Source organism: Puccinia triticina, chromosome 7A (assembly GCF_026914185.1).
Source record: "Puccinia triticina chromosome 7A, complete sequence".
In the NCBI taxonomy this organism is placed as follows: Eukaryota; Fungi; Basidiomycota; class Pucciniomycetes; order Pucciniales; family Pucciniaceae; genus Puccinia; species Puccinia triticina.
Window position 1 is genome coordinate 4,558,621 of NC_070564.1, and position 15,079 is coordinate 4,573,699.

The 15,079-nt window shown below is 49.1% G+C and overlaps 4 protein-coding genes across 4 annotated transcripts; 1 reads left to right on the forward strand and 3 right to left on the reverse strand.

Moving 5' to 3' along the window:
- Nucleotides 1-5,380: 5,380 nt before the first annotated feature.
- Nucleotides 5,381-5,949, reverse strand: PtA15_7A511 (uncharacterized protein; the record flags this gene model as incomplete). Its single annotated transcript, XM_053171125.1, has 2 exons — nucleotides 5,381-5,744; nucleotides 5,849-5,949. 2 exons carry the CDS (start codon nucleotides 5,947-5,949, stop codon nucleotides 5,381-5,383), a joined length of 465 nt encoding a protein of 154 aa, XP_053022337.1.
- A 2,080-nt stretch (nucleotides 5,950-8,029) lies between these two features.
- PtA15_7A512 (uncharacterized protein) lies at nucleotides 8,030-8,287 on the reverse strand (the record flags this gene model as incomplete). Its single annotated transcript, XM_053171126.1, has 1 exon — nucleotides 8,030-8,287. One exon carries the CDS (start codon nucleotides 8,285-8,287, stop codon nucleotides 8,030-8,032), a length of 258 nt encoding a protein of 85 aa, XP_053022338.1.
- Nucleotides 8,288-8,360: 73 nt separating this feature from the next.
- On the forward strand, nucleotides 8,361-10,471 carry PtA15_7A513 (uncharacterized protein; the record flags this gene model as incomplete). Its single annotated transcript, XM_053171127.1, has 6 exons — nucleotides 8,361-8,792; nucleotides 8,874-9,071; nucleotides 9,240-9,529; nucleotides 9,648-10,153; nucleotides 10,231-10,296; nucleotides 10,401-10,471. 6 exons carry the CDS (start codon nucleotides 8,361-8,363, stop codon nucleotides 10,469-10,471), a joined length of 1,563 nt encoding a protein of 520 aa, XP_053022339.1.
- A 547-nt stretch (nucleotides 10,472-11,018) lies between these two features.
- On the reverse strand, nucleotides 11,019-12,545 carry PtA15_7A514 (uncharacterized protein; the record flags this gene model as incomplete). Its single annotated transcript, XM_053171128.1, has 2 exons — nucleotides 11,019-11,097; nucleotides 11,578-12,545. 2 exons carry the CDS (start codon nucleotides 12,543-12,545, stop codon nucleotides 11,019-11,021), a joined length of 1,047 nt encoding a protein of 348 aa, XP_053022340.1.
- Nucleotides 12,546-15,079: the final 2,534 nt, after the last annotated feature.

Here is a 15,079-nt window from a genome sequence, read left to right on the forward strand (position 1 = left end):
GCACCAAGGAAAGCTCCCGCGGTGGAGTTGCTCTAAGTCCCTACTGACGGAGGCAACACTGGGAAGTTATGCTATCCAGGTTGCTTGGATGTCATTTAGTTATCCAGTCCTATGTGGTGTGAAAAACAAAATAAATAGAATCTGTGGGTGTCAAAAGAAAGCTTGAATTTTGCTTAACAAGATGAGCCCTAAGTTTTTCCAAGAAACTCATGTTTTTCATGTTGAAATATCATTTTTGTGACCAAAAATTAGTTATCTGGGTAACTTAGGCTAGATAACTGATTTTTGATGACAAAAGTGATATTTAAAAATCAAAAAGATGAATTTCTTGGAAGAAATTAGGTCCCATCATGTTGGGAAACATTTAAGCTTTCTTGTGACACCCACAGAGTCTATTTATGTTGTTTTTCACACCACTTAGGACTGGATAACTAAATGACATCCAAGCGACCTGGATAGCGTAACTTCCCACTGTTGACGGAGGCACACTTTGTGAGTTCAGCCTACCCCCCGGGGGGCCAAAGTCTTTATGGCCTTTGTTAAGTTTGGGTACTGGTACAGGACCCAGGAAAGCCCCTATGGAACACAGTAATCTGAATTCACATATTTTTGAAAAATTTATACATTTTTTGAGCTCATTCATACATGTTTTGTGTGTTGTGCCTACGTTTTTTGTTGCCAGCATTGATGCTTCTGCTGAGGGGGGGAGGGGGGGGGGGGGGGGGGGGGGTGGAGAGGGAGTGCAAAAAAAGAGAAAAACTGGACACCAGGCTGCTGTAAATGTTGAGGGGGGGGAGGGGGAAATGGGGTCACTTGGGCAGGGAAAATAAAAAGGACAGAAAGTGGGATGCAACCTGTGGATGGATTGGGTGGCACGGGGGGAGGTGGATTGATATACTTTGTATATCCTTGTGGTGGTGGTACTGGAGCAGCAGCCAGAGGGTAGGTGGGTGTGGCGCCACTCTAGCATAGAATTGTAGACTCAATTCAGACTGAAAAATCATTACAGACAAGGCTTTCAACCTTACCTTGTGACAGCTCTGTTTATGAAGCTTAGGGCAAAAACCCGTCAAAAATAAGGGTTTTGGGCCCTAGCACTATAACTGTGCTGATGTAAACACTGGTAATTTAAATTACCAAGCTTGTTACGTGGCAAATATGGCCACTACAAGGGTTTTAACACTCTGTAACAGAGGAGGAATTAATTATGTAATTAATAATATGTAATTATTAATTACAGGGAATTAATTTGGCATGAAAAGTAGGTGGTAAGCGCTTAAACTGATTGGCTGCTTGACAGAGGGGGTGGTTTTACGGCAACTACTTATAAGGATAAAGCTTTAAATAATAAGGGATTTTTTGATGATTTAAAGGGTTTAATCCAGTGGATTTTACGTGCTGGGGATGGTTTATAAGGAAAAAGTGGCTACAAATGTAGCAGAGGAGAATATTCACGGCAAACTTACAGTTTATGGGCGGTGAATGGTCTGGGGGATCTTTTCCTGAGGGCCAAATAGACCTCTATTTATAGAGGTGACTTCAGTGGGCGTAAACACTGAGTCCTTTCCTCCCTATGGGAGTATCCAGGGGTGTAGCCGTGAAAAGGGCTTGGCTGTGGGTAATTTAATTGTATTGTAATAGACTAATTTCCCTGACTCTGTCACATGACATGTTTATAACCAATTGTCATGTGAAAGAGCTTCAGTAGAAGTCTACCTAATACTTTCACGGGGTATTTTTACACGAGTAATATTACTCATTAATGTACAACAGTTTAATTTTTATGTACACTGTTTGTTTTACTAAATTTATGTATGTAATACTATTTTTGGGCGCTTTCTGGGGCCAATTCTTATTTATACAATTAGTACATGAAGGAATAGGAATAAGGGGGTACTTTAAGTGGGTGACCCCCCTTAATTTATGATGAGGAATCTGATTCTGCAATAATAATTTAATAATTATTATTATTTATTAAGTTATTGCAGTCTTTTGGATACTTGGTGTATCTCTAAGGCTGTCACCTTGAGCCCCTGATTCTCATACATTTTTGGGTACCACCCCCCTTGCCCTCAGAAAAAATTCATAAAATTGAGGTGAGTACCTTTACCGGCCAAAATGACCATTCATACATCTGGGATGCATAGGTTTTTTGGTTTTTGACAAAAATTTCATACATTTTTGTTCCTGTGTTCCATAGGGGCTTTCCTGGGTCCTACTGGTACCGTCTTTGTTGAGTGAATTAAGTGCTGTGATGCCCCCACAAATTCAGTGCTGTGATGTCCCCACAAACTTTAAGTGCTGTGACGCCCCCACAAACTATGAGTGCTGTGACACCCCCAAGAACTACACCACCGGCGCAGGTCAACGTTCTGTTGACAACCTGCCTCCGCATCCCCCAAACATCAATTTCCTCCGCAGGGGACAACATTCTGACGCTGTCACAAATTACCACGAAAAAGATGGTTGACGTGGTTTTGGTTGCCACAACGGAATCCTGGCGGAGAGGGGCGGACGCACCGACGTTGTTGGACCAGCAAGGGTTCTCCACATTTGTTGGGCAATCACACCAGCAACGTTGAGTTGTCACCTTTCCTTCTGCGCTCCAGAAGGGTGTTGAGGGATCAAGCCCACAACGTTGGTGATGGGTCAATCTCGCAGGTGCCAATTGGCATAAGGAACTGCTGTGGGCTCGAACCCACAGGGGATCCTTGCCAAGCAGTGTACTTGGGTGATCATCTTCATGCCAGTTGCGCTATGCAACATTGACTATACCTTCACCACGGAATTGCACTATTAATACCAAAGGGATTCAGTTTGTTTCCACCGTTCCACACAAAAAAACATTGAAGGTAAAAAAAAAAAAAGAAGAAAAAAAAAGAAAAAAAAAAGAAAAAAAAAGAAAAAAAAAGAAAAAAAAAGAAAAAAAAAGAAAAAAAAAAGAAAAAAAAAAGAAAAAAAAAAGAAAAAAAAAAGAAAAAAAAAGAAAAAAAAAAGAAAAAAAAAGAAAAAAAAAAACAAATTGTTTTCTTGAACACTCACTTGGCAAAGCATCTTTGCAGGTGGGCGCAGGAAAGCAAAAAAAAAAAAAAGTTTCTGCAACCTGAGCGTCCAGAACTGGTTGGTCAGACCATCCCTTTCCAGCAACGCTCAAGTTGGGGGACCTCACTGTCACGGAGAAGTTTTAATGGTTAATGAAAATGTCTTTTTGACGTTTTCTCAAGCCGTCCCAGGGACCCTGGCATCCTATCAATGAGTTGATCCTCAAAACATTGTTTAGACGCTTGGGCAGGCTGTCCTTGCAACCCAAGCGTCCTATCAACCGCATGGCTTCAGCAAATGTCCTCCAGACGCTGGTGAAAGCGTCAGGATAACCCAGGTATCCTGACAACGGCTGGGTTGAGGCCATCATCCTCTCAACGCCAAATCTTCTGTCAAAGGGACTTTGACGTCCCAGAAACCCCAGATCCTGCAACCATCACGGTTGATAAGGAGATCAGTGAATACAATCCGTTTAAAATCTGTCCTGCGGCCATCAAGACAACCACAATGTTCCCCCGCGGTCCTAGTGGTTGCCAGGATGCGTGATTCCTGCGACTGTTTGGGCAACGTCCCGACTTCTCTCGATCACTCCTGTGGTGTAGAGATTGGCGGCCCAGCGGGAGCGCCGCGCAATTTGTGTAGCAATGGTGGGCCAGCTACGCTAACCGTAGCGTTAGCGTAGCGGAATTCCGCTAAATTTTAGCGTAGCGTTAGCGGAATTGCGCCTTTCTGGGCTAACGCTACACGCAAAGGGTGCACAGCTAATTTAGCTGTTAGCGTAGCGTTAGCGCAGATGCGCGCAATTGCGCTAACGCTACACACGCAGGGCGCAAAAGAGCGCGCGCTACAGTGCGCCACAGTGCTTTTAGCTGAAAAAAAGGCCTTTTTTTCCGCTAAAAGCGCTGTAGCGCAGCGTAGCGTAGCGTAGTGACTGTAGCGGCGCGCTAACACTAACAAACAATTGGCGTGCTGTTAGCGCCGCTGAAACGTAGCGCAGCGTAGCGGCGCTAACAGCGCGCTAACGCTACTCAAAATGGGCGGGCGCTTTTTGCTGCTACGCTAACGCTAAGTGGCCCTGTAGCGTAGCGGCCCACCGTTGGGTTGACCGCTACGTGACCAGACCAAAAAGCGATAGCGCAGCGAGAACACCGCTGCGCTACTCGCTACGCGCAGCGATTGTCCGCTACCCTCCCAGGGCCATTAGCGAAAGCAAAAATTCGCTACGCTACCCGCTAAATCAGCGGATAGCAGAACAGTTTTATGTTCTAAACATGTTTTTATGTATGTTAAACCCTTTTTCCTTTTTTTTTTTTTTGGATCCCACATGGCATAGAGAAAAGCGGCGCTGACCGCTACGTGATCGCTTCTTTAGCGCGCTATTTTTTTGATTTTTTTCCGGGAAAATCAAAAAGCGCGTAGCGCAGCGACCCAAAAAATCGCTGCGCTAACCGCTTTGCTACGCTACATGCAGCGCAGCGGATACACCGTTGCTGCCAGCTGCGCGGGTCTGTAATCGGGTCGGTGGGTCGACCCGACAGTCAAAATGGTTGCGCGAACCCGACCCGCAAACCTAGCGGGTCTGTGGTGGGCCAGAGACCCGACACGGGTCGGGTACCCGGCGGGTCGACCTGAGCCACTTTCAAACCTAGTGGGAGTACAATAGGAGGTCCAACATGGGAAAGAAACATGGTCTTTTGAAAGTCGGCTTGTTGGTTGTCAAGCATGATTCACAAGTATGTGGAATAAGGAGGATCGAATCAGAGTGTAAGCAGAAGACTGTGTTTTTCATTTGTGGCTTATGCGAATTGGGCAAGACGCAACTTGCGAGTTGCAGTCAATCAGAGTAGGAAATGTTCTAATTGACTTGTATGAACAGTTTTATGGAGCAGGAGGAAAGATATTTTAAAGGGACTAGGGCTCAGGGGTATAACAACACTGTTCAACGGTAGAGTGTTCTTCTGAGCGTGAAAAAGATGGGTTACTTGGGATATGTGTTGGGAGATAATTTTAGGATGAGACTAGCATAAATAACGATAAGCTGGAAAGAAGTTTTTTTCATCTCCGATAAGAATGAAAATATTCACGGATTGTATACTAATTGCAATAGATAGAGCGATGGGGTTCATCCTTTTTGCATGGGCTAGATGGGGTCCTTGGGAACTAGGCCGATAAGGTGTCGAGGAGAATTGAAATGGTATGTTGGGCAAGAGACTGTGTTTGCCTTTTCAGTCAAAGCTAAAATGATGAGACCTTTTCAGTTTTCGCAGAATTTATGGATGCATATGCCGAAAGGAGGAAACGACATACCATACATTCTGAAGTTTGAAATAACTCGAGTTCATTCCTCATCTCGGGTCATGTATTCGTCTAGCTGGATGTCCCTGAGCTCCGGTGGAAGGTCTGGGAGTAAGTTGAGCACAATGGGACGGAAGAGAGCCGGTGATGGTGGAGGAAGCGGCCGGAAGGGAGATGGTTCCAGAGGCCGGGAGCGAGGACGACGAAGGGGTGGAGGGAGAGGCGCGCTGGTAGGAGAAGTAGAGCTGCGAGGCAGCTGAGGATACGGACTGGGCGTATCCTCGGGCGAGGGAGGGTTGATCCCACTGAGGCTGACAGCGTTATCGAGCAAAGCTGGGCTCTTTTCGGCGCCCTTGAGCGCCGGTGCTAGCGCACAAGGTTTCGATACCCTTTCGGGCTCGTCTTGCCTAGCGGCAAGGAAGAAAGTGTCAGGTTAAGGAGAACGGGCTGATCGGACGTTGGCGGAGATTGGAGTGAAAGGTAATAACTAATTGGGAAAATTGTCACTGACTTGGCTTTGAAGTCGATTGCGCGCCGGACGCGGGCCAAGCGCAAGCGACGCTTTTGGATGAATTCGGGCCCTGAGAAAATCTGAGATGGGGAGGCAGCCATTGTGAGGAAAGAGTAGGGTGGATGAATGGGCTGAACGGAAACGGTAGCAGGGGCTGTAGTGGTGAATGGATATTTGGATGAGAAGGGGGGCTCTAATGATTTACTTTCCCTGGTTTACTGCTGGTAGTGGTGGGGTGAAATGTTTAGGAAGGTATGATGAAGGAGGAAGCGGGAGGTAGAGACAAAAAAGTGGCCTTTAAATATCCACGATGGAAGGAAGACACGAGTAACGACTGCTGGGACTCCTGATCCGATACCACAAAGGCAAGCAGCACCCCACATAGTCTAGAGGCCTGGAAACCTCAGTCCAATCTTCTTACAGGAGTGATTCGTGACGCGCCAGTTGTTTGTTCTAAAGTGCTCTACCGAGCCAAATTCTAGTGGTCTACAAAAGAAACTATTCCTCTCCTAAAAGAGGCGTACAATGATTGGTAGAACATGAGTTGGAGGGTGGATAGCTCTCATTAGACTACTGCATACACTCAGTCTCGCCGCGGTAGATGGTTTTGTGTGTTGCTGCGGAACATTTTGTGCAGCAAGCTGTAGGTATGCGACGATAGAATGCATATAACTTTGGCTCCGAAGTCGCACCAGCAGCGGCTTAGGAGAAAGAGTTTAGCTGATCAAACCGCGACATGATTTCTCTCCGCGCACATTTTTTTAGTGCCTTTGTGGTACACCGTGTTGAATTTGAGTGAACCCGCCCTGCAGAAATTGACTGCCCCGGCAGCCGGGGCCGAACAGTTCTCGGACAGACTTTGTCCGACGAGTCCTGTAACAGGTGCGATCCGGTTTGCGGATCTCGTCGGCCAGAGTTGGTCCGAAAACTGCTCGGACAGTGTTGTCCGAGACGTTAGCTCAGGCAGTGCCGATGGCTTGACGCACCAGTCGCTGCTTTTATGACCAAAGCAACCATGTCTGCCCAACCCAAATTTTGCAATCGCCTTTAATCACTTCCTCCAACGAGCGGGACGTCTGGGACGTCTGAATGCCTCGTCGCGCAACAGGGAATATTCTTAATTCTGCGCTTCCCTTTGTTGCATGCGCTAGGGAGAGATTGACCTTTTTGCAATTGTTGAGAACGGTATAAGAGTTTTTAATGCAATAAAGATTCTTTAACAGCTCACTTTTCCATGGGTTGTTGGTTTGTGTGCTAAGCAAACCCGTTGCTAAACAGCTAATTATCTGATTTTGACATAGAAAATGACATCACCGCTCCTCAAATCAAGCAGAGGCACACTTGACTGACTAGCTTCATCTGGCCAAGCCATGTATTCTACGGGCGAGCCAACATTTCTTACATTAATGGGACATTGCTTGCATCAAGATCGATTAATCTTCGACGACGGTTGACTTTAAGGGCTTCCCTCAGTTTCAAGACCAGAACACGCCGTGTGATGTTTCCACCATAGTATCGACCATGAGACCAACATACCTGTTGCCCTCTTTCTATCGAAGCTCAGAGGATTGCGTGCCCGAAAGATGATCGCAGCCACTTAACAGGAAGCCGCCGATCCAAGCGGAAAGCTCCCCACGTTTCGCTGCCTGAAATTGGTTTGATTGGATGCCAGTGTTGTCAAATTCATCCCACTTTACGTGCTCGTGGATTGGCATATAGGCTTAGCGTGCCCCCACTGCCAGGCGATCTTCGGCATGTTTAGTGAAAGATGAGACCGACAGCATCAAGCTCATAATTTCTGAATCTGGGTCGTTGTCAAGAATATCTATGTATGAAGACAACGCCAACCAAGACAGCCGAACTTAACTAAGTCCCTCCTGGTCGCGAAGCGCCCGCCTCCCCTGCTTCGAAGTTCGCAAGGGCGCTTCGCGCCCAGGAGGGACTCAGCTAGGTTCGCGGCTGATCAACCAAAGGATAGGACTTCCATACCAGTAAAATTTTTTCAAGATATGACCTCATTGATGCGCTAGTGTTAAGTTGTGAATTGGGTATATTTGAAGTATTCATTTTTCGTCAGTATGGAATCCTTCGAACGTTTTGAGTGGCCGCTTTTAGATAAAGTCGTGATCAAGTGATATCTGGTACAGTTGGAGGTGCCCATGGCTCTGACTGGGACAATGGCTAGATAATGGCTAGCAGTGTCAAGTCCAACGGGAGTGGCTGCAGAAGCAGAGGAGGAGATCCAAGGCGGTCTTGGGAGGTCTTGGGATGGCAGTGCCCTTCGGACTTCGAACTCAGGCTCCGGGGGACCCCGCCCGGCTCGCATGACCGGCGTGGGTTCCGGCCGATCCCGGCGCGCCCGGTCCGATGGTCGACTGCAGCCGGCAGGGCATGGCTGTGCGGAGGAAGAGGTGTGTTGTGTTGTGGCTCGGATGCCATCGGCGCCCTTCCGAGGGATGGTCGGCCCGGGCGAGGGAGGGGAAATCTGCGCGCAACCATCCCACTCCCAGCGATGGCGACGACCGAATACACCCTCCGGCCATCGTTCGACTGTCCCTTCGGATGGCCAGCCCAGCCGAGCTACCCCATCGACCCCGTCGAGCCCACCTCCGCCGCAAGCAGCTCGCGCCCGCCGGGCTCTTCTCCCGCCCGAGCCGCCAGGAAGGAACCCTCGGATCTCCTCCAGACTTGGGACCCCATCTTCTCCTGCCGGCCAAGCGATCACGACGAGCCAATCGACCAGCTGGCAGCCCAGCTTAACAGGCTCTATCTCGAGGCCGTCTATCTCCCCGAGCCATCGGCCGTCGAGCGGTTCGCGGCCCGGCTCCGGAACTCGGAGGAGGCCTTCGAGGTGGACGCCCTCCTGGGCCTCTACGAGTCCTTCATGATCCCCGAGGAGGCATTGGCACGCAAGTGGGGCACAGAGATGGGCAAGATTGCTTGCGTCTACGAGGCCCGGAGTAAGCGCCCGGGCAACGAAGACGACGAGGAACAGGGAGAAGAAGAAGCGGAAGAGGCGATCGAGGTGGAGAACGACGAGGAGATCTTCCATCTCAACGAGCCTGAGGCCTTCGCTCTCGTTCTCCAGTATTTCTTCAACCCCGCTCAACCCGATAGCAATCATACACTCGCTGGGCCTCATCCCCCAGACCCCGCAAAGATCTCTTTCATCAAACCCGACTCGATCGCCCAGCAACTCGAGATTTGGAGCACCAGGGAGTCAGTCTCTTGCTCTCCTACCACGCCTTCCCTATCTTTGAGCGAATGAGACGAACCGCCATGTGCAGAGTTAATGATCCGTCCTGTTTTGGTCAATAGGACCCAACTGCAGATCCTCCTCCTCCTCGAACTCATCATCCTCACCAACCGGTCGCTTGACGCTGGCTCACAGCTGCTCCACAAGAAGCAGCTATCGGCCTCGCCCCGGAAGCGGAGAAAGGAGAAGAACGTCCTGGATGAAGAGCAGGAGAAGGAGCTGCAAGAGAAGGAGGTTGTCGCTGACCTCGAGTGTCTCCTCGAGGGACTTGTCGACAAACTTGCCATGTGGCAGATCATCTCTGGCCTCGAGAACAGTCTCGGCCCACCCCGGAAATCTAACCCTCGCACCGACAGCCTCATCCCTTCCGACACGCTCGATCTTGATGACGTGCAGAGGTTTTGGACTGACGTGGTCGAAGAGCAGTTGAGCTGATTTTCCTTTCCGCACAAGATTCTTGGCATGTTGAGATGAATGTTGTTTTGCTGGCTTTTTTTTTGTTTCTGTTCACTGACTTGAGATGATTTATGGGTGACCAACCAGCTACACTCAACACTTACCGCTCCTCAACCCGTCCTTCCGGCCCAAGCTCTTCCCGACCTCGATCTACGACCCCTCGGCATCTTCGTCACTAGTGCCGACCCAGTTTGACGCGACGGCGCGGGCCGGACCCGGGACGATCCACCGGACGCCGAATCTGAAGAAGTTAGAGAGACGGGCGGCGGCACGAGCGGGCCGACAGGAGACGGCGCAGATGCGCCAGAACGTGAGTCCTACGATGCGCGAGCTCACCGGCGTCGGTCCCCGCCGGCCTCTCGCCCGACCCGGCTCGCTCAGCGAGTCCCAGCTCGCCCTCCAGGCTCGCTCTTCCCGTGCCCTCTTCAACCGCAGACAGGTCACCATGTTCAAGCCTTCCGCTCAACCTCCTAAACCAACACGCCCCAGCCTCAGCTCCTCTTTGGCCGGCCCGCTCAATCGACCCACCCAGCTTCGCTCACTCTCACACTCCCATCTCGCCGGCTCCAAACGCAAACAATCTTCCCCTAAACGTTTGTCCATTCTTACTCTGCGTTCACACCAATTGCCTTCCCTGCATCCACTTAATATTCCCAACAATCAAATACAGACAGATCTTCTGCCCTGTCCACCAACCAATCTACACCGCGCAAATCGACTAAAACATCAGCCACCGGTGAGCTTTCTCATTTTGTTCCCCTGCTGCGGTTTTGTATTTTTATTTGGACGTATCTCTGTTTGTCTTGGACTAACCGATCACGCGTTTCTTGGATACTTCAGCTCCGGCTTCTAGAGCAGCAACAGTCTTGGTGCCCGATACCCCTCAAACTAACCAGCGTGTTCGCCGCTGAAAAACACCCTCCTGTATCAGTAAAATAAATCATTTGTACCAAAAGTGAATGAACAAGCCGGTCCATGGATTAGTTGGATAATTGTGATAAGCCTCGGTTTTGTTGGAAGATACATAACCTTTATGGAGCTTAACCGGCGGGGTGAGGTCGATCAAAATGAGCGCGTCTGTGTTTCATTTCGTTGCAAGACCAAGGATAAAAAAAGGTAAGGAAGAGACCAAGAAAAGGGAACGGAAGATAGAGCAGAAAAGATGGACATTGGAATAAGGGAAGAAAGTCATGGAAGACTGGAGGCCTGGAGTGGCTGACGGGGAGGTATCTTGGAATACTGAGAAGTGGGAACTGAGAGGAGAAAAAAAAGGCCAAGAGCTATGTGATGAGATGATCAAGGGGAAACTGGGTGAGCCACAGAAGAGAGGCACCAAAACTACAACTACCAGACTATCAATCCTGTAATGAGAGTGAAAGTTCCAGTGGGAAATTGAACTCTTGAAGACCTGGGTGTCAGATTGGCTGCTGTCACATGTAGGTATGGATCTATTGAGCATTAATTCTTGAGCAGCTGTTCCAAATTCGAAGAGTGAGGTTGCGAGTTTGCTTTCTTGGGTCCTTGAGATTGACTTGATCTTTTGGGTGGTAAAAGAAAATGCTGAAGTTTTCCAATCTCATACTTATCTTTGATAAAAATTCTAGTGTATTCACTGTCAACAGTTGAAGTAACTAGGATAAGTTCAAGCATCTGCGTCAGTTCGAGTTCGATACCTTTTCTCTTTCCCCTTCTTGTCAACTTCCCTAGATTTTGTTCTCTCCAATATCTGAACACTGCTTCGGAAGTGTGGTAATAGAGAGGCTGACCCCGAAACCAGCATTTGTTCTCTGGAGTGTTGGGACAGGTTATATCGGTCATCCTCTTGATGTAGATGTATTCCTTTCGTTCTAGTGATGGGATTTCTTTGTCTTGCTCCCAGAGATTTTTCATAAATATCAAGACATTCTGTACATCCTCTTTGCTCACCATTTCAACTGCGCCACCCCCAGGCTGCTTGTGTAAATACATATAGGTGATGATGAGGAACGTGGATATTTTGGTTACATTTTTGACGTACTCAAGGATGCGTTTCTCGCTTTTGGCATGCAATCTGGTGTCAAATGGGACGGTACTTTCATGGGCATGGTTGCGCCACCAGTTGATTTTCCCTTGAAAGAAATTCATGATTTGATCTGAGAAAATAGTGTACTGGGTGATATCTAATCTTTGGTCCGATAAAATCAGAAAAATTACTGCAAGCTCGTGCTTTACTTCTCGGACTTCTCCGGTCGCAAATCTCAGAGGGCGTTCGGCTATTGTGTCGTTTTGGAGAAATTCATCCACTTTTTCCGACGGAATCCAGAAAGAATGGCCGGGCGGTGCACCTGACCAATGATCATCGGCGTGTAAGTATTCGAGACCGCTAATTTCCGTGTCATCCAAAACTCTTCTACTTCTTTCAGCTGTAAGTAGTTCTCCCAGGTAGCGCAATTTCATTTTACTGAACGGCCTGCTTGCAAGATAGCTGATTTCGTATTGTGGATTTTCTGCCAGGGCTAAATCTCTCGCTCTGCCCTGGGCATCCCCATTTGTCTTCAGCAACTCGTTGTGATCTGGACTTTTCTTGAAGGGCTTTCTTGTCGGACTAATTTCGTTCAGGTTTGATTGAAGATCATTTGCTTTACGCTTAGCATTCAGTGGAATATCAGATGGAGTATCGTCATTTGGGATTAGGTTTTCGGGGACAACATCGCCGATATCAATGAAGTCATGATCAGAAGCTGCGCTGAGTAGTTCATGCTGTCTAAACCGATCATTCTGGCGAAAGAAGCCATTAAATGGAAAGTGCCACCGCGGTCGCTCTTGGTGACCCTGCAAATCAAAACTTGGAAATGAATCTTGGAAAGCTGAGGTTGTATGAGCAGAAGTTGCCGGAGTTAGGGAATGGGCATTCAGGTAATTTTCGTCGAACCAATCCGCTGATTGGGAATGTTGAGCAGCTGGAATGTCTTCGATCAGATGAGTCTGACCTGGCGATATCGACATGGATTCTACGTTGATCTGGAGAAACATCAACCCATGTGCTGCAATTATCCAAGGCTTCAGGTTTGCAATCATATTTCCAAGGTGAGAGGTGAAGGGATTTTAGGGATAGGGTGCCACGAGCTGGTATGATAGGAAACTAAAACCCACTCATGTACATGTCTGCCAGTGAGATAAATATTCTCCAAGGTTGTAGGACTGAAACAACAGGAAGCCCAGGTCCGTCCGAATCCCAAAACATCATTCCCTGCATGAGTTTCAGCCACTTGAGCACAGTGGAAAATGTTCTCAAGCTGTGCATGTTTCTCATTTATGAGGGACATGTCAAAACATGGGTCAGCATAGGTCCCGTTCGCCAAGGTTTTTCGAATAGGGTCCTTCCTGGCCTTCCAGGATAGCAGCAAGTTCCTTGCGGCTGGGCATTTACGCGGGGAAATTCCCCGTAAATTTTCCTGGGCGCAAACCGTGGGGGGGTGGGTGCTTTTGCAGACCCGGGAGCTGTTCTAATAAGTCTCCAAGTCTGTCCGGTACGGGCTGGTGGAGTTCAGTTACATCCTCTTCTCTTTTAACGGGCAGGAGAATTTTTCAAAGTACCTTTTGCAAGGTTTAAGCTTTGCAAGGCGATGCCTTTTAAAAAAAATTACGCGGCAGCCAGCCAAGTTTTGAAATTTACAAGGCTTATCTTACAAGGTAGGCCTTGGAAATCAAAGTGTAAACAATGCTGGGGAAAATTCCTGGAAGTTTTCAGGAGCGCAGCGTATGGGGGCTTAGTCCATGGAGCGGCGCGCCCAATGCACTCGAAGCTGTCACTGGTACCGCTCCGCCCTGAGGCGGCGCGGTGACTAGACAGCACACGACACGTAGCAAGGCGCAGCCGCAGCAACCTGGACCACGAGAGGGATGGGTAGCCGGCGGAGAGTCCCGGGCCGAGACTCAAGCAATTCCGCTGATTGACTCCCACCGGACTCAACGCCGAGCTATCGACACCAGGCCGCCATGTAGAGGTAGTATATGTTGGTACACCTCACACCTGTGGATATAGCTCAACAGTAGAGTAACCCAGCATGCATCGGGGAGATGTGGGTTCGATTCCCCCTGTCTGCACTATTTCTTTTACTCGCTCTACACGCCATAAAGGGAAATTTTTTTCGCCAAACTTTCGCCTTCTCACACCTCTACAATGATCGACGGCATGAAGGAAGCCTCAGACCAGGTAAGACAGTTAGCTCAGGCAAACACGGAGGACAACCCCGACTTGGACGAGCCGTTGGTACAACAAGAAATTGCTGAAACCCTGACGGCCAAACCTCAAAAACAGAAGAAGTCCAAGACCGTCGCCACAACTGACCGGACAACGAGGTTGTCATCCAAAGCTCCAGCAGAATCAAGAACCCCCGCCGGATCGCAAAACCCAAAACAAGGCCCGCCGACCACCCGTGAGGAAGGCCAATCGAACGGAGGTAACGCACTCGCAAGCCTCTGCCGGGAACTGATCGGCAACCTAGGCGTAGATGGCACAGGTGAGTAAAAAAAAAAAAAAAAAAAAAAAACAGGAATGGAAAGCAAAGACGATCCATCGTTCACCGCCGGCATTCCAAAGGAAACACGCAAGACTGAGATAGCCCTGTTGTTTACCCTACACAGCGGCGAATCCTGTTGACGCAGATCTGGCAGAACAACCCACTACCACTGGGAGTTCTAGCAACGACGACTCCATACGGTGCAAGATCGACATGCTCACCGATCGGGCCTTTGCAGCAGAGAAAGCCGGAAACATCGCGTTGGCGGAACGATACTTCGCGATCTGCGAAGGGTTGACCAAACCCAAGTCTCAACCCAAGACAGGTGCACAACTCGGCTCATCTACCACACCGGCCGTCCAGAGGTTGTCCACGGTTGCAATCACAGTCTCCAGCCCACCAGCGGAGTTAGCGCAGACAGGCGGAACCAAGGCGACCCCTGGAGGGGTGGTTTTTGATGATGACGCAAGGCCGACTAGCCATGACGTCGGTTTCACGCCCTTCTTCAAACAGAATCTGATTGAGCTCCGGGCCCCCCTCCCTCTGACCATCTTCAACGAGGTCTGGCAAGATAAAGCCATCCTCCACTACTCCCAGAAGAGGAGCCGAGCGGACGAGACGAATGTCGACAAGGACAGATACACCGGGTACCCGTACCCTTGCGAGTACACACAGACCTACGCCAAATGGTCGATCAACCATCAGGGTTTCTACACCGCCCTGATCAAAGTCGCCAATTACCCGAAGTTCGCCAGCTGGCTCCTGCTGCACAAGCGGCACTGCGACAGACTTGTCACGCAACACGGTTTCATGACCGGACTCCAATATGATATCAACGTGCGCACCAACGCCTTCACCCATTGGATCGAGATGCCAAACAAGTCGATTTCAATCAGCAACATATCGGTCTTCAACGATACGATCGCCCAGAAGATGATCGCTTGCTGCAGAAAGTTCGACAAGACGGAGTTCATGGAGAACCCATACATCAAAGGTGGCCCGCGGAAAACATGGGAT